Below are 20,080 nucleotides of genomic sequence, written 5' to 3' on the forward strand. Positions count from 1 at the left end.
TTACTCACCCAAAACCAAATAAATACTGAATAACTGAACCTCATAAATTGTATATCTTAAATGTTTCTCACAATTATATCACATAAATGTTAAACCTAAGACCCAATCTAACTTCGTTATTTTTTAAATACACTACCTAACAGAATACTCCATTCTACTGAATGTACAGCAATGCATGCAACCATATGACCTGTCTTCGTAATACTCATTAGTGCTTTATTGTTATCTGTTTACAATAATGTTTTATCACTGATTACATCATTGCTTAGTTAATCTTAAGTTAATTTTAAGCCTGCCCATAATGCTATGCATACAAGTGGCTTTGGCATGCTGCTCTTACCTGTATTTTTTTGTACCTCTGTATGTATGTTCAAATTATTAAATAAATAAATAAATAAATGGAGATAAGAGGAAGCAAACAAGAATAAGAACTAGAAAGAAAATAGAAGAAAACCCAGAGGGGTGTGTATAAATAAACATGTACATGTATGTGTAGTGTGACCTAAGTGTAAGCAGAAGTAGCAAGACATACCTGAAATCTTGCAAGTTCACGAGACAGAAAAAAAGGGCACCAGCAATCCTACCATCATGTAAAACAATTACAGGCTTTCGTTTTACACTCACTTGGCAGGACGGTAGTACCTCCCTGGGCGGCTGCTGCCTACCAACCTACTACCTATGATGGGGAATATATAATAGCTAATTTCAAATCCAAATATCTACAAAAACCTCTCACAGTGATAAACATCTACAGAGTACCAGAGTCAAACATTAGCTGTTTTAGTGAAAACCTAGGAAGTATGATAACTGATGCACGCATGAATAAAGATCACTTACTACTCTTAGGTGACTTAAATATAAATCTCCTGCAAGACCAGGACCAACACATTACTGAATTCACAAACACTATGAATAACTGCTTGTTGCTACCAACAGTAACAAAACCTACAAGAATTAAAGAGACTAGTGTTTCCCTACTAGACCACATCTGGACCAACACCATATACCCTTTAACCCTTTGACTGTTTCAGGCCCCTCTCTGAAACTGTCATTCTATGTCGCTCAATTTTTGAAAAAAATTATTTTTTCTTATGAAATGATAGAGAATCTTTTCCCGATGGTAATGACACCAAAAGTTCTAAATTTGCTCGAAAACTCGTGGAATTATGCTCCCGCGAAGTTAGCGATCTCGGCAACATATGCGTATGGGCGATTTCGCCGACTTTGAGCCCAATTTTCAGCCAATTCCATTGTTCCAGTTGACCAAACTCATAGCTATTTCTTTAGAACTACATTTTATCTATCAGCTGAGTACAAGAAACCTCCCATTTACTAATTTGGACTACCCAATATGGTGGTCAGAAATTGGCAATTTGGCCAATTTCACGCAAAATAAAAAAGATGCCAATTTCAAAATAGGGTCCAGAATAAACAAGGTAGACATTCGTGGCACTAAAATAACATATGCTCTGTTCATTAGTCACATCTCTAGGCCCCTCTTATATTATTATTGCTTTCTACTTTGATTTTTTATTCATACAAAAAAATACAAAATTTACTGTTATGCAGACGACTGCATTATTGTAAAAATGGTATAAATAATATCAGTGCACTAGTGAAAGAATATTTGACTCCCCAGTTGACGTGTATTGGTCGTGTGGTGTGATTCATTTACTCTTGAACATTGGTAAAAATCAAACATTTCCGCTACTTTGAGCTCAGTTTCAAGGTCGTTTTCATCGTAAAAGTAATGAAAATCATCTCTATTTCTGTAATATGTTTTCCATTTTATCACCTAAGACTATGAAAACGCGCATACAACGATAAATACTATATGAAAATACACCTCAAAGTCGGCGTTTTATTCCAAAAAAACGATCAGAGTTTTTTTTTTCTCATTACGCAATGTGTGCTGCAGGATTTTTTTTATGTGGTGCACACTGACCACACAGACCCATTCTCTCACATGTGGGCCTACCAGCTTTCTCCCACTTGATTTGAAGCCGCTAGAATTATTGAGTATATATACGTCAGAAACATTGGCTCGTAAGACGTATTTATACGTCGAAAACAGTCAAAGGGTTAAAATCAGACATAATCACAGATAATACCACAGACCACTACCCTACCTTCCTCATAACTAATCTAGGCAAATTACCCCAAGACACTACTAAAGTCACTTTCAGACTTCACAATGAGGTAGCCATTAATAGCTTCACAACAGCAGTGACAAACATTGACTGGCACATTGAGCTAGAAATCTATACAGATATTGACGAAAGTATTAATAATTTTCTAAAAAAGACCCAATATCTCTATAACTAGCACTGCCCTAAAAAAACTAAACAGATGACAGCTAAGAGACTGAACAGTCCCTGGCAAACACCCAGCATCCTCAAATCCATAAATACAAAGCACCTATACGAAAAACAGTACAGAATGGGTCCCATAACCAGAGACCAAACAAAACGTTACTCGTCAATCCTAACCAGCCTGATAAGAAGGGCAAAAAAATTGTATTATGAGAAGAGATTATCCAACTTAAAAGGTGATATAAAAAAGACCTGGAAAACCCTATCAGAAATTCTAGGAACAAAAAAGATATCACGAAACAGCACAATTGAACTAACAAAGCCAGATGAACCCCAACTCCCACCAACTGAAACAGCAAACAGGCTCAATGATTTCTTCTCCACTATAGAAAAAAACCTTGCCAATAAAATCCCAAGCTCAGATACCCCACCCAATGACTACCTCACTGGCAACTACCCGAACACACTGTTCCTAGCTCCAACTAACCCTACAGAAATCTCCCTTATTATCAACACGCTAAAAAACAAGACAGGAGATTTAAATACCTTACAGCCCTTTATATACAAAAAAGTGTCGCAATTAGGGACAAAGGAATTAATGTACAATCGCTATGGATCCCATCACACATTGGATTACTCCTTCATGATAAAGTTGATATGTAAGTCAAGAAGAGTATCCAGAAGGAGAATGTAGAATATAACTTTGGTATAACTGTGTCTAGCATTAGGAATAATATGAGGAGAGAAGTAAATAATGAAAATGATTGTTATAGGAATGCAGTTAGAAGCCTGAGTAGATCTATAACCCACTATGATAACATGAACGTAGATAAGTATGTTTATGGAGCAACTTGCAATGTGAACAGACTGACTGATGTTGTAGTGGCCAGGCTTAGGCTTGGTTACAAGTACTTCTGGCAGTTTGGGAGACACACAGATGATGATCAAACTAAATGTAAATTATGTGAACAGGCATATGGTCACTCTCTTGAACACTATGTGCTTAATTGTCCACTTACTGAGGAATACAGAGACAGACAGTATAATAACCTATGTGACATGTCAAGATATCTTATTAATGAAAATAAGATACCAGATATACTAAGCAAATTTCCTAAATTTGCTTTTAACAGATAAGTGAACTATAGATATGTAGATATAAATCCATATGTATTCCTGTTAACCCTTTGGGGCCTAGTTCCTAGGCCTTTTGTGTATCCATATGCTCTCGCGCTACCGTCCACAGGATGGATATGGGGTGCACAATAAACTAGCCACTTTGGTGGCAAAATCTCTGAAATCAATCATTGCAACACTCTTTAACAAATCCATCGAATCCTGTACCTTCCCTACAGTTCTGAAAATAGCGAGGGTCACCTCGATCCATAAAGGAGGAGACCAAACAGACTTGAATAAGTATAGGCCAATATCCAACTTACACCCTCTCTCTAAAATCTTTGAAAAATTAATTCATAAGCAAATCTATTCCTATCTTATCTCCCACAACATACTCAACCCCTGTCAGTTTGGGTTCAGGCCTAATAAAAATACGAATGATTCTATTATACACATGCTAGAACAAATATACACTGCACTAGAGAAAAAAGAAGTCCCACTGAGAATCTTCATTGATTTATGTAAAGCTTTTGATACAGTTGACCACGACTTGCTCCACATAAAATTGTCACACTATGGTATAAGAGGGCACTCCCTCAACTACCCAAAGCCATACCTCAACAACAGAAGCCAATATGTGTACACAAATGGAGCAAACTCTTTCGCACAGCCAATTACAGTTGGTGTCCCACAGGGAGTGTCCTTGGCCCTCTTCTCTTTCTCATATACATAAATGACCTACCACATGCATCACAACTACTCAAACCCACACTATTTGCAGATGACACTACATACGTCCTCTCTCACCCAAGTCCAGTCATGCTAGCCAATACGTACTGTGAATACCGAATTACAGAAAATATCTACCTGGATGAGGACTAACAAACTTACTCTCAACATTGACAAATCCTACTTCATACAGTTTGGTAACAGAGCTACAGATGTCCCTCTTAACATAATGATAAAAGGATCACTTATCACAAAGCTCACAGAGGGAAAATTCTTAGGAATCCACCTTGATAATACAGTGGACCCCCGCATAGCGACTTTAATCCGTGCAAGAGGGCTGGTTGTTATGCGAAATGTTCGGTATGCGAATGAATTTTCCCCATAAGAAATAATGGAAATCAAATTAATCCGTGCAAGACACCCAAAAGTATGAAAAAAAAAAATTTTTACCACATGAAATGTTAATTTTAATAAACACAAACTGAAAAAGGCATGCACAATTACATGACACTTACTTTTATTGAAGATCTGGTGATGATTGATGGGATGGGAGGAGGGGAGAGAGTGTTAGTGTTTAGAAGGGGAATCCCCTTCCATTAAGACTTGAGGAGTCAAGTCCTTTTCTGGGGTTACTTCCCTTCTTCATTTAATGCCACTAGGACCAGCTTCAGAGTCACTGGACTTCTTTCGCACAACATATCTGTCCATAGTGGCCTGTACCTCTCGTTCCTTTATGACTTCCCTAAAGTGTTTCACAACATTGTCAGTGTAATAATCACCAGCACGGCTTGCAATAGCTGTGTGAGGGTGATTTTCATCCATGAAGGTTTGCACTTCAAGCCACTTTGCACAGATTTCCTTAATCTTTGTAGTAGGCAATTTCTTCAATTTCTCTCTCCCCTCCTTCGAACCAGTTTCCTCAGGTCTGGCCTCTTGCTGTTGAAGTTGATCTATCAGCTCATCAGTGGTTAGTTCTTCATTGTCCTCCTCCACCAACTCTTCCACATCATCCCCACTAACCTCCAACCCAAAGGACTTTCCCAATGCCACAATGGATTCCTCAACTGGCATAATCCTCTCAGGGTTAGCCTCAAACCCTTCAAAATCCCTTTTGTCTACACATTCTGGCCACAGTTTCTTCCAAGCAGAAGAGTTCAAGGTCTTCTTAGTCACTCCCTCCCAAGCCTTACCTATAAGGTTTACACAATTGAGGATATTAAAGTGCTCTCTCCAAAACTCTCTTAGAGTCAGTTGAGTTTCTGAGGTCACTACAAAGCACCTTTCAAACAGAGCTTTTGTGTACAGTTTTTTGAAGTTTGCAATAACCTGCTGGTCCATGGGCTGCAGGAGAGGAGTGGTATTAGGAGGCAAAAACTTCACCTTAATGAAGCTCATGTCCCCATAAAGTCGCTCTGCCACGTCTGTAGGATCACCAGGGGCATTGTCTAACACCAGGAGGCACTTAAGTTCTAATTTCTTTTCAGTTAGGTAATCTTTCACATTGGGGGCAAATGCATGGTGTAACCAGTCATAGAAAAAGTCCCTAGTGACCCATGCCTTACTGTTTGCCCTCCACAGCACACACAAATTATCCTTGAGGACATTCTTTTGCCTGAACGGTCTGGAAGTTTCAGAGTGATACACTAATAAAGGCTTCACTTTGCAATCACCATTAGCATTGGAACACATCAACAAAGTAAGCCTGTCTTTCATAGGCTTATGTCCTGGGAGTGCCTTTTCCTCCTGAGTAATGTAGGTCTTGCTTGGCATTTTCTTCCAAAACAGGCCTGTTTCATCACAATTAAACACTTGTTCAGGTTTCAGTCCTTCACTGTCTATGTACTTCTTGAATTCCTGCACATATTTTTCAGCTGCTTTGTGGTCCGAACTGGCAGCCTCACCATGCCTTATCACACTATGTATGCCACTACGCTTCTTAAATCTCTCAAACCAACCTTTGCTGGCCTTAAATTCACTCACATCATCACTAGTTGCAGGCATTTTTTTAATTAAATCCTCATGCAACTTCCTAGCCTTTTCGCTTATGATCGCTTGAGAGACGCTATCTCCTGCTACCTGTTTTTCATTTATCCACACCAATAAGAGTCTCTCAACATCTTCCATCACTTGCGATCTCTGTTTCGAAAACACAGTTAAACCTTTGGCAAGAACAGCTTCCTTGATTGCCTTTCTGTTGCCCACAATAGTAGCGATGGTTGATTTGGGTTTCTTGTACAACCTGGCCAGGTCGGCGACACGCACTCCACTTTCATACTTATCAATGATCTCTTTCTTCATCTCTATAGTAATTCTCACCCTTATTCCTGTAGGGTTGGCACTAGAAGCTTTCTTGGGGCCCATGGTCACTTATTTTCCAGATAAAGTACCGAAAACACTGTAATAATATGAAATATTCCGATTGTATGCTTGGATGTTACCGCGGAGCCTGGCTGGTAAACAATGCCACCGGCGGAACATGTGAGGCTGGCTGAGGGCGCACATTGGACGCGTCTCGGACGAAGAGCGGTGAGCGGGTTTTTGGGCGGTATGCGAGGCAAAATTTTTGCGAAAAAAGTGAACGGTATGCGGATTGTACGGTATGCGATGCGTACGGTATGCGGGGGTCCACTGTAGACTCAAATTTCAAACACATATACAACAAATTTCCAAGACCGTAGGCATACTATCAAAGATACGGTATTATGTTCCACAGTCAGCCCTCCTGGCCCTGTATTACTCACTTATTTACCCTTATCTCACCTATAGAATTTGTGCATGGGGCTCAACAACAATAAACCATCTCAGACCATTAGTTACCCAACAAAAGGTTGCAGTCAGAATGATAACAAATTCCCACTACAGGCAGCACACTCCACCAATATTCAAAACTCTAAACCTACTCACCATACAAAACATCCATACTTATTATTGTACCTACTACATACATAGAACACTTAACTTGGATATAAACCCTCCGCTCAAACGTCTCCTTACCAACCTCAACAGAACACATGACCATAACACACTATGCAAAAACTCAATGCACATAAAAGGCCCAAAAATCTGGATTTCACTACCTGTTAATATAAAGGAAACACTGTCTGTTTATAAATTCAAGTCTCTTCTTAAAAATCACTTACTCACCCACAACCAAATAAATACTGAATAATTGTATCTCATAAATGTTTAACCAGTGACCCAATCAAACTTTGTTATTTTTAATTGCATTACCTAACAGAATACTCCATTCTACTGAATGCACAGCAACACAGTAAATGACCATATGACCTGTCTTTGAAATGCTCATTTGTGCTAAACCTGTAAATGGACCAAGCAGATCTACATTCATATGTGTAGTTCTCCAAAAGTAGATCTACGTTTTTTTTACATATTTTCAAATATAACAAAAAAAAAAGTAGATCAAAGTTTTTTTTACACATTTTCAAATGTAAAAAAAAAAAGATCTACTTTTTTTACATACTTTCAAATGTTGAAAAAATGTATATATATACGTTTGGACCATTTACGGGTTAATTGTTAACTGTTTACAACAATGTTTACCACTGAATATATTGCTTAGTTAATCTTAAGTTAATTTTAAGCCTGCCCATAATGCTCTGCATACAAGGGGCTTTGGCATGTTACACTTAACCACTTTATTTCCTTGTACTTCTATGTATCATGTTCAAATTAATAAATAAATAAATATATAAATAAATAGTTCAAGGTGTGTTATACTGAAGGTTCACTGTACCAGCAGCTGGTAACACTCAAACCGACACTGCTGACTAAAACAAGATGTTCTTCCTTGTTCAGAGTTAAGTAATACATAAATGACAACCAGACCAACATTACTTTTAACTTGAGGGACCTCCTCTACTGTACATAAATACAGTGGACCCCCGGTTAACGATATTTTTTCACTCCAGAAGTATGTTCAGGTGCCAGTACTGACCGAATTTGTTCCCAAAAGAAATATTGTGAAGTAGATTAGTCCATTTCAGACCCCCAAACATACACGTACAAACGCACTTACATAAATACACTTACATAATTGGTCACATTCGGAGGTAATCGTTATGCGGGGGTCCACTGTATACAGTAGACCCTTATATTACACAGATTTATTTGGCACATTTTGATTATTACACTATTGAAAAATTGCAGCATAATTTTACATAACACTTTGTAAAATTAACTTAACATGGTTAGGTTTGCGGAAGGGGAAAAATTTGGAGAGTCGCTCGTGGGATATTTCCCTAGCTCAGGTTGCTGCCTTGCTGTGGATGAGACCACTGTCTCCACGGGCTGGGGGAGATATAGCACCATCCCCTGCTACCTCCATCCTAGCCTTCTATTCATATGAGCCTGGGAGCTAGCTGTGTTTGTGGATTGTGTTTTGATATTTTAACTGCCATATCTTGTATCTGCCAAGCAATCATGGCACCCAGTAGGCACACAAGTTCTGCTGAAAGTGGCAAGAAAAGGGTTAAGCATTTAATCTTGGAGTTACAAAAAAAAATTGAGATATTAGACAAGCTTAAGAGTGTCTCACGTGTGGTGGGTACAGCAAGAGCCTATGCCCTTAACGAAGCGTCAGTTGGTACAATTAAAAAGAATGAGGTAAATATACAAGTTTGTGTGATGACTGACTGACTGACTGGACTTATTTGACTTAGTGACAGACTTGACTGACTGGACTGACTTAAAGTTAAACTTTTGCACTGAAGAGGACCCTGACAAATCTAGAAGCAGTGCTTTGAAACGGTGTCTAGAGCAGCTAATACCTTACTGTCAGATGTATAATGTACTGCAGGGTAAAATAGCTCAGAAATCCATTGGAGAATTTATGCACATTCCAGTACAACTGTTGACTTCAGTACCAGAACCTCTACCATCCACCTCAGCCCAGTAGGACCACATCATAACTCTCCACTCTCTTCACAATCATCAACAAACACCAGTACCCACAATTTAAGGTAAGAAATACTATTATTTCTGTTGCATTTGTAGTCTTAGGCAGTAAAAGCAACATAATACATCATGACAATGAACAATTACATATTCACCTTTATTTTTGTAAGATCTGGAGGTCTAACAATAAGTTGTTTGGCTTTTTGGGGCTCCCAGGAATGTAACCCTATATTTCCCACAAATCCTTCAGTTTATCTAACACAGATTTATCTAATGTAATTACTGTGTAATATAAGGGTCTACTGTACTGAAACAGGAATGTCACTACAAAACTAACCAGAAGTTAAACTTATCATTAACTCTGAGTCACAACAATATAATTCTCTACAACAACTTAGTAGGTTGGTAGACAGCAACCACCCAGGGAAGTACTACCGTCCTGCCAGATGACTGTGAAACAGAAACCTGTAACTGTTTTGCATGATGGTAGGATTGCTGGTATCTTTTTCTGTCTCATAAACACGCTAGATAACAGGGATATCTTGCTACTCCAACTTACACTTTGGTCACACTTCACAGACATGCACATGCATATATATATACATACATCTAAGTTTTTCTCCTTTTTCTACATAGCTCTTGTTCTTCTTTATTTCTTCTATTGTCCATGGGGAAGTGGAAAAGAATCTTTCCTCCGTAAGCCATGCGTGTCGTATGAGGCGACTAAAATGCCGGGAGCAATGGGCTAGTAACCCCTTCTCATGTAGACATTTACTAAAAAAGAGAAGAAGAAAAACTTTATAAAACTGGGATGCTTGAATGTGCGTGGATGTAGTGCAGATGACAAGAAACAGATGATTGCTGATGTTATGAATGAAAAGAAGTGGATGTCCTGGCCCTAAGCAAAACAAAGCTGAAGGGGGTAGGGGAGTTTCGGTGGGGGGAATAAATGGGATTAAATCTGGAGTATCTGAGAGAGTTAGAGCAAAGGAAGGGGTAGCAGTAATGTTGAATGATCAGTTATGGAAGGAGAAAAGAGAATATGAATGTGTAAATGCAAGAATTATATGGATTAAAGTAAAGGTTGGATGCGAGAAGTGGGTCATAATAAACGTGTATGCACCTGGAGAAGAGAGGAATGCAGAGGAGAGAGAGAGATTTTGGGAGATGTTAAGTGAATGTATAGGAGCCTTTGAACCAAGTGAGAGAGTAATTGTGGTAGGGGACCTGAATGCTAAAGTAGGAGAAACTTTTAGAGAGGGTGTGGTAGGTAAGTTTGGGGTGCAAGGTGTAAATGATAATGGGAGCCCTTTGATTGAACTTTGTATAGAAAGGGGTTTAGTTATAGGTAATACATATTTTAAGAAAAAGAGGATAAATAAGTATACAAAATATGATGTAGGGCGAAATGACAGTAGTTTGTTGGATTATGTATTGGTAGATAAAAGACTGTTGAGTAGACTTCAGGATGTACATGTTTATAGAGGGGCCACAGATATATCAGATCACTTTCTAGTTGTAGCTACACTGAGAGTAAAAGGTAGATGGGATACAAGGAGAATAGAAGCATCAGGGAAGAGAGAGGTGAAGGTTTATAAACTAAAAGAGGAGGCAGTTAGGGAAAGATATAAACAGCTATTGGAGGATAGATGGGCTAATGAGAGCATAGGCAATGGGGTCGAAGAGGTATGGGGTAGGTTTAAAAATGTAGTGTTAGAGTGTTCAGCAGAAGTTTGTGGTTACAGGAAAGTGGGTGCAGGAGGGATGAGGAGCGATTGGTGGAATGATGATGTAAAGAGAGTAGTAAGGGAGAAAAAGTTAGCATATGAGAAGTTTTTACAAAGTAGAAGTGATGCAAGGAGGGAAGAGTATATGGAGAAAAAGAGAGAGGTTAAGAGAGTGGTGAAGCAATGTAAAAAGAGAGCAAATGAGAGAGTGGGCGAGATGTTATCAACAAATTTTGTTGAAAATAAGAAAAAGTTTTGGAGTGAGATTAACAAGCTAAGGAAGCCTAGAGAATAAATGGATTTGTCAGTTAAAAATAGGAGAGGAGAGTTATTAAATGGAGAGTTAGAGGTATTGGGAAGATGGAGGGAATATTTTGAGGAATTGTTAAATGTTGATGAAGATAGGGAAGCTGTGATTTCGTGTATAGGACAAGGAGGAATAACATCTTGTAGGAGTGAGGAAGAGCCAGTTGTGAGTGTGGGGGAAGTTCGTGAGGCAGTAGGTAAAATGAAAGGGGGTAAGGCAGCCGGGATTGATGGGATAAAGATAGAAATGTTAAAAGCAGGTGGGGATATAGTTTTGGAATGGTTGGTGCAATTATTTAATAAATGTATGGAAGAGGGTAAGGTACCTAGGGATTGGCAGAGAGCATGCATAGTTCCTTTGTATAAAGGAAAAGGGGACAAAAGAGAGTGCAAAAATTATAGGGGGATAAGTCTGTTGAGTATACCTGGTAAAGTGTATGGTAGAGTTATTATTGAAAGAATTAAAAGTAAGATGGAGAATAGGATAGCAGATGAACAAGGAGGCTTTAGGAAAGGTAGGGGGTGTGTGGACCAGGTGTTTACAGTGAAGCATATAAGTGAACAGTATTTAGATACGGCTAAAGAGGTCTTTGTGGCATTTATGGATTTGGAAAAGGCATATGACAGGGTGGATAGGGGGGCAATGTGGCAGATGTTGCAGGTGTATGGTGTAGGAGGTAGGTTACTGAAAGCAGTGAAGAGTTTTTACGAGGATAGTGAGGCTCAAGTTAGAGTACATAGGAAAGAGGGAAATTATTTCCCAGTAAAAGTGAGCCTTAGACAAGGATGTGTGATGTCACCGTGGTTGTTTAATATATTTATAGATGGGGTTGTAAGAGAAGTAAATGTGAGGGTCTTGACAAGAGGCGTGGAGTTAAAAGATAAAGAATCACACATAAAGTGGGAGTTGTCACAGTTGCTCTTTGCTGATGACACTGTGCTCTTGGGAGATTCTGAAGAGAAGTTGCAGAGATTGGTGGATGAATTTGGTAGGGTGTGCAAAAGAAGAAAATTAAAAGTGAATCCGGGAAAGAGTAAGGTTATGAGGATAACAAAAATATTAGGTGATGAAAGATTGGATATCAGATTGGAAGGAGAGAGTATGGAGGAGGTGAATGTATTCAGATATTTGGGAGTGGACGTGTCAGCGGATGGGTCTATGAAGGATGAGGTGAATCATAGAATTGATGAGGGGAAAAGGGTGAGTGGTGCACTTAGGAGTCTGTGGAGACAAAGAACTTTGTCCTTGGAGGCAAAGAGGGGAATGTATGAGAGTATAGTTTTACCAACACTCTTATATGGGTGTGAAGCATGGGTGATGAATGTTGCAGCGAGGAGAAGGCTGGAGGCAGTGGAGATGTCATGTCTGAGGGCAATGTGTGGTGTGAATATAATGCAGAGAATTCGTAGTTTGGAAGTTAGGAGGAGGTGCGGGATTACCAAAACTGTTGTCCAGAGGGCTGAGGAAGGGTTGTTGAGGTGGTTCGGACATGTAGAGAGAATGGAGCGAAACAGAATGACTTCAAGAGTGTATCAGTCTGTAGTGGAAGGAAGGCGAGGTAGGGGTCGGCCTAGGAAAGGTTGGAGGGAGGGGGTAAAGGAGGTTTTGTGTGCGAGGGGCTTGGACTTCCAGCAGGCATGCGTGAGCGTGTTTGATAGAAGTGAAGGGAGACAAATGGTTTTTAATACTTGACGTGCTGTTGGAGTGTGAGCAAAGTAACATTTATGAAGGGGTTCAGGGAAACCGGCAGGCCGGACTTGAGTCCTGGAGATGGGAAGTACAGTGCCTGCACTCTGAAGGAGAGGTGTTAATGTTGCAGTTTAAAAACTGTAGTGTAAAGCACCCTTCTGGCAAGACAGTGATGGAGTGAATGATGGTGAAAGTTTTTCTTTTTTGGGCCACCCTGCCTTGGTGGGAATCGGCCAGTGTGATAATAAAATAAATAAATAACTTACACACAATAATCTAGAGGTTTGTAGGATGCAGAGGACTTGCATCAAAGCTGCAACTATGAGAAGAAACTTTAGTTGACATTTTGGTCCATCCTGGACCATTGTTGTTCACAGCTTAGCAGGAAAATGAGAAGAAAGAAAATGGTGAAGAAGATACTGAAGACAGGTCAAATCAAGAAAATACCAAAAATTATTATTATAATCAAGGGGAAGCGCTAAACCCATAGGATTATACAGCGCCTGGGGGGGATGTGGAAGGCATTCAGGCTTAATTCGGGGAACTGGAGCACAGATCCAATTCCCTAAATCAAGAGCCCCTCACCAACATCAAGAAACGTTCCCTGAGGGGAAGAAAATACCAAAAGACAGGTGAAGAGAACACCATTTGAAAGGTCAGTTGAAGAGAAAGTCTAGGTCAGGTCACATCATATGTGCTCATAACTGTCATATAGCACCAAAGGAATGGGAGGCACTTTGGTTCACTTGAAGGAAAGAGAAGCTAATTACAGTTCCCTGGATCAAGAACCCCCTCACTGGAAGCAAGATCCCTTCTTTGATGGGCATATTCTGAAAACTAGAACATTTAACAATGGTTTCTTGGATTATATTAACCTCTCCTGGTCTCATCTCAACCTGCATGCCCAGAGCTTGTGGTATCACCAGGATGTCTGAGAAGATAATGGCAGCATCCAAGGCAAATCGATCTAAAGGTTGCAGAGTTATCTTGCATGCCAACGCTGGAGTCTGGCACATTGTGAAGAAATCACATTTTGCACGTTCTTCTCGAAATTCTGAAAAAAGGATGAAACACATTATAAAATAAGCTTTATTTAGAAAGTCTACAAATGACTGTACAAACACTAATATAAATTTGTACAATGCACTAAATTTATGCACTTGGAGAAGGAACCTCAAGACACCACTGGTCCAGAATGGAATGAAATACAATAGGACCCCAGTATCCGCAGAGGATATGTTCCAGGACCAGCCATGGATACTGAAACTGCCGATAGTAGCAAACCCCACATATAAGTCATTTTCACTTACATACATACCTATTATAAAGTTTAATTGATAAATTATGCACAATAAGTGGAGAATTATCACTTTTTTACTGATGGAAAGCACTTCATGGCTCCTCTTAGACTTTGAAGAACTTCCAGCATCACTACTTTTGCGAAATTAAGGGTTATTTTTGGGCCACAGCAAACTGTGGATACAGGACCCATGGATATGGAGGTCCCACTGTATCCTCAAAAGGTTGCTCTTCTAACTCCTGGTTTTTGGTAAATTATTGAATTATTCCAACTACAGCATTGTGATTTTTTATTCTTTAACTTTTTTAAAGTTGTGATCCATGAAATTAAAAAATCGCACTTTAGCCCCTTGACTGTCGCAACCCCCAATCCTGAAGTGTCTCCTGGTGTCGCAAAATTTCAAAAAAAAAAAACAAAAAAAAAAATTCTCTTATGAAATGATAGAGAATCTTTTCCCGATTGTAATGACACCAAAAAAACGAAATTTGATGGAAAACTGACGGAATTACGCTCTCGCGAAGTTAGTGACATTGGCGATATTTACAAATTGACGATTTCGCCCACTTTGAGCCCTATTTCCGGCTAATTTCATTGTTCCCTTCAACCAAACTCATAGCAATTTCTTTAGAACTCCATTTTTTCTATCGATTAGTACAAGAAACTGCCCATTTACCGATTTCAACTACCTAATAACGTGGTCAGAAATTTGCAATTTGGCCAATTTCACGAAAATTAAAAAATATGACAATTTCAAAATAAGGTCCAGAATGAACAATGCAGACATTCATGGCTCTAAAATAACATTTTCTTTGTTCATCAGTCATGTTTCCAGGCCCCTCTGATATTACTCTTGCTTTCTATTTTGAATTTTTATTCAAACAAAAAACAGAAGATTTACTATTATGCAGACTACTCCAATACTGTAATAGTTGTATAAATAACATCAACCCATTCATGACTGGATATTAGAATGGCTAGTTGGACATATATTGGACAATGATGTCATTTGTTTATTTTTGAACATCGGCAAAAATCAAACATTTCCCCCACTTTGAGCTCCATTTCCAGGTTCTTTTTATAGTAAAATCAATCAAAATCATCTCTTTTTCTATATATGCTTTTCATTCTATCAAATGAGACCAAGAAAACGAGAATACAACCATAAATACTATACGAAAATAGACCACAAATTCGGCATTTTAATTAAAAAAAACGGTCTGAGTTTTTTTTTCTTGTTATGCAATGCGTGCTAAAGGATTTTTTTTATGTGGTGCACACTGACCACACAGACCCATTCTCTCACATGTGGGCCTACCAGCTTTCTCCTTGATTTGAAGCCGCTAGAATTTATGAGTATATATACGTCAAACACGGTACCTCGTAAGACGTATATATATGGCCGCGACAGTCAAAGGGTTAATAAAGAATAATCTTTTTACCCTTTCAGGGTCCAGACCTCTGATCTGAAACTTGTCCACAGGGTCCAAGAATTAACCCTTTCAGGGTTTCGGCCAAACTAGTATGGCTTACGACCCAGGGATTTTGACGTACTAGTACGCCTAAATTCTAGCGCCCTCAAATCTAGTGAGAGAAAGCTGGTAGGCATACATATGAAAGAATGAGTCTATGTGGTCAGTGTGCGCAGTATAAAAAGAATCCTGCAGCACACAGTGCGTAATGAAAAAAAAAAAACTTTGACGGTGTTTTTGGATTAAAACAGCGACTTTGCACTGTATTTTTGTATGGTATTTATTGTTGCATTCTAGTTTTCTTGGTCTCATTTTATAGAATGGAAGACATATTACAGAAATTGAGATGATTTTGACTGGTTTTACAAAGGAAAGTACCTGGAAATTGAGCCCAAATTAGCAGAAATGTTCAATTTTTACCAAAGTTCAAAAGTAAACAAATCATGCTATGCATCCAATACACGTCAACTGGTGGGTGAGTCTAATATTCTTTTACAAATGCGCTGGTATTATTTATACCATTTCTACACTAATGCAGTAGTCTGCATAACAGTAAATATTTTATTTGTTTGTGAGAATAATAATTCAAAATGGAAAGCAAAAGAATGTAAGAGGGGCATGGGGACGTGACTAATGAACAGAGGAAATGTTATTTTAGTGCCAGGAATGTCTTTCTTGTTTATTCTGGACCCTATTCGGAAATTGGCATCTTTCGAAATTTGTGTGAAATTGGAAAAATTGCTAAATTCTGACCTCTGTATTGGATAGTTGAAATCAGTAAATGGGTGGTTTCTTGTACTCACTCGATAGAAAAAACTGGAGTTCTAGCAAAATAGTTATGATTTTTGTACACAAGTACACTGGAATTGGCCGAAAATAGGACATAAAGTGGTCAAAATCGCCGATGCATAAACATCGTCGAGACCGCTAACTTCACAAGAGCATAATTCCCTAAGTTTTCCATCAAATTTCATACTTTTGGTGTCATTATGATCGGGAAAAGATTCTCCATCTTTTCATAAGAAAAAATAATTTTTTTTTTTTTTAAATTTGGCCGACCCTGAGAACAAGTCTGTGAGAGGGCCTGTCGACCCTGAAAGGGTTAAAAAAAAATTTTTTTTGCTATATTTTCTTATGAAATGGTAGAGAATATTTCTCTGAATGTAATAAAACGAAAAGTACAAAATTTGTTGGAAAATTGAGGAAATTACACTTGCAAATTTTCCTGTGTCAGCAACATTTACACTTGCCCACTTTGACTCAAATTTTAGGTCAATTACATTGTTACAGTTGACCAAATTCCAAGTTATCTCACTAGTAGGCCTTCTATGTTATCGATTGAGCACAGGAAACCGCCAAATTAACTATTTCAACTACTCAATAAAGTCATCAGAAATGTGATGAGACACTGTTTTTCTTGAACACTGGGATTTTCAGAGTGATACACCAGTAAAGACTTCACTTTGCAATCCCCACTAGCATTACAACAAAACATGAGAGTTAGCCTGTCTTTCATAGGTTTGTGTCCTGGGTTTCCTTCGAGTGATGTAGGTCCTGTTTGGCATTTACTTCCAGAACAGGTCTGTTTCGTCACAATTGAACACTTGTTGGGGGATGAATTTTTCAGCTTCGCCATGCCTTATCACACTGTGTATGCCACTACAATTCTTAAATCTCTCAAACCAACCTTTGCTGGCCTTAAATTCACCAATATGAGCACTAGTTCCAGGCATTTTTTCCTGTTCACCTGGGTGTTAGTCGACTGTTGTGGGTCGCATCCTGGGGGACAAGATTAACCCTTTGAGGGTTTCGGACGTACTAGTACGGCTTACGACCCAGGGTTTTTGACGTACTAGTACGCCTAAATTCTAGCACCCTCAAATCTAGTGGGAGAAAGCTGGTAGGCCTTCATATGAAAGAATGGGTCTATGTGGTCAGTGTGCACAGTCTAAAAAAAATCCTGCAGCACACAGTGCATAATGAAAAAAAAAAAAACTTTGACCATTTTTTTGGAATAAAACAGCGACTTTGCACTGTATTTTCGTATGGTATTTATTGTTGTATTCTAGTTTTCTTGGTCTCATTTTATAGAATGGAAGACATATTACAGAAATTGAGATGATTTTGACTGGTTTTACAATGAAAGGTACCTTGAAATTGAGCTCAAAGTAGCAGAAATGTTCGATTTTTACCAAATTTCAAAAGTAAACAAATCGTGTCAAGCGTGCAATACACGTCAACTGGTGAGTCTAATATTCTTTCACAAGTGCACCAATAATATTTATACCATTTTTTACACTAATGCAGTAGTCTGCATAACAGTAAATCTTATATTTTTTGTGAGAATAAAAATTCAAAGTGGAAAGCAAAAGAATACAAGAGGGGCCTTGAGACGTGACTAATGACTAGAGGAAATGTCATTTTAGTGCCAGGAATGTCTTTCTTGTTTATTCTGGACCCTATTCGGAAATTGGCATCTTTTGAAATTTGTGTGAAACTGGCAAAATTGCTAAATTCTGACCACTGTACTGGATACTTGAATTTCATAAATGGGTGGTTTCTTGCACCCATTCGAAAGAAAAAATGGAGTTCTAGGGAAATATTCATGTTTTTTGTTGACTAGTACAGTGGAATTGGCCGAAAATGGGGCTCAAAGTGGGCAAAATCGCCGATGCGTAAACATCGCCTAGACCGCTAACTTTGCGAGAGCATAATTCCATAAGTTTTCCATCAAATTTCAAACTTTTGGTGTCCTTATGATCGGGAAAAGATTCTCTATCTTTTCATATGAGAAAATAATTTTTTTTTTTTAAATTTGGCCGACCCTGAGAACGAGTTTCGGAGAGGGCCTGTCGACCCTCAAAGGGTTAAAGACCCTAATGGAAATAAGTTACAGTCATCGATGATGCACTGGCTTTCTTGGGTTATCCTGGGTGGCTAACCCTCTGGGGTTAATCGTTTCTCGGTAATTGTTTAACATTAAGCCACACCAACAACACTCTCTCCAGATCTTTGAGTAGTACAGCTGATGGTGGTGCAGCAACAGATGACTGTGGTGGAGCAACAGCTGACTGTGGTGCAGCAGCAGCTGACCATGGTGCAGCAGCAGCTGACTGATCCAGCAACAGCTGACTGGTCCAGCAAGAGCTGACTGGTCCAGCAACAGCTGACCGGGGTGCAGCAACAGCTGACTGATCCAGCAACAGCTGACTGGTCCAGCAACAGCTGACCATGGTGCAGCAACAGCTGACTGATCCAGCAACAGCTGACTGGTCCAGCAACAGCTGACCGTGGTGCAGACACAGCTGACTGATCCAGCAACAGCTGACTGGTCCAGCAACAGCTGACCATGGTGCAGCAACAGCTGACTGATCCAGCAACAGCTGACTCGTCCAGCAACAGCTGACCATGGTGCAGCAACAGCTGACCATGGTGCAGCAACAGCTGACTGATCCAGCAACAGCTGACTGGTCCAGCAACAGCTGACTGGTCCAGCAACAGCTGACCATGGTGCAGCAACAGCTGACTGGTCCAGCAACAGCTAACCACGGTGCAGCAACAGCTGACTGATCCAGCAACAGCTGACTCGTCCAGCAACAGCTGACCGTGGTGCAGCAACAGCTGACTGATCCAGCAACAGCTGACTGATCCAGCAACAGCTGACCGTGGTGCAGCAACAGCTGACTGATCCAGCAACAGCTGACTGGTCCAGCAACAGCTGACCATGGTGCAGCAACAGCTGACTGGTCCAGCAACAGCTGACCGTGGTGCAGCAACAGCTGACTGGTCCAGCAACAGCTGACCATGGTGCAGCAACAGCTGACTGGTCCAGCAACAGCTGACTGGTCCAGCAACAGCTGACAGTGGTGCAGCAGCAGCTGACTGGGGTACGATAGTATTTCTCACCCCTTTTACCACAGGGTTGGCACTAGAAGCATTCTTTGGGCCCATAGTGGCTTATTTAGTAGTTACAAGCACTATAAACAATGGAATAATACAAAATGTATCGAATGTATGCATGCAACCAGCCACCCTGGTTTGTAAACAATGATGGCAGTGCTGGATGGACAGGTTCGGGACGAGTCATGTTGGTCAGAAACAGCTGACGGTGGTGCAGCAGCAGCTGACTGTGGTACGATAGTATTTCTCACCCTTTTTACCACAGGGTTGGCACTAGCTTTCTTTGGACCCATAGTGGATTATTTTGACCTTAAATTCCAATATTAACCTTGACCTAAAATGCTTTCTTGATAGTTGTGACAGGATCCACAGGCATAACACCAGACAGAAACATCTCTATGACATTCCCCATGTTCGACTAAACCTTTACAAAAATTCAATGTATTTCAAAGGACCTAAAATCTGGAACACCCTACCTGAAAACTCTAGAACTGCAGACACATTCATCACTTTCAAAACTACAGTTAGAAAACATCTTATCTCCTTGATCCACCCCGACAACTAACTACATGATAACCACCTGGTGGTTCACAATTACACTCACTCACCCACTGACT

General features: G+C 39.6%; 1 protein-coding gene across 2 annotated transcripts in view; it reads right to left on the reverse strand.

The window, feature by feature from the left end:
* The window catches only part of Urod (uroporphyrinogen decarboxylase), a 291,316-nt gene that overhangs the window by 188,683 nt on the left and 82,553 nt on the right, over positions 1-20,080 (reverse strand). For both annotated transcript variants that reach the window (XM_070083962.1, XM_070083961.1), the window contains one exon: positions 13,670-13,848. In XM_070083962.1, the coding sequence (XP_069940063.1) occupies positions 13,670-13,848 (179 nt within the window). The remainder of the gene's footprint in view (positions 1-13,669; positions 13,849-20,080) is intronic.

The sequence above is a fragment of the Cherax quadricarinatus genome, chromosome 11 (assembly GCF_038502225.1).
Source record: "Cherax quadricarinatus isolate ZL_2023a chromosome 11, ASM3850222v1, whole genome shotgun sequence".
NCBI lineage: Eukaryota > Metazoa > Arthropoda > Malacostraca > Decapoda > Parastacidae > Cherax > Cherax quadricarinatus.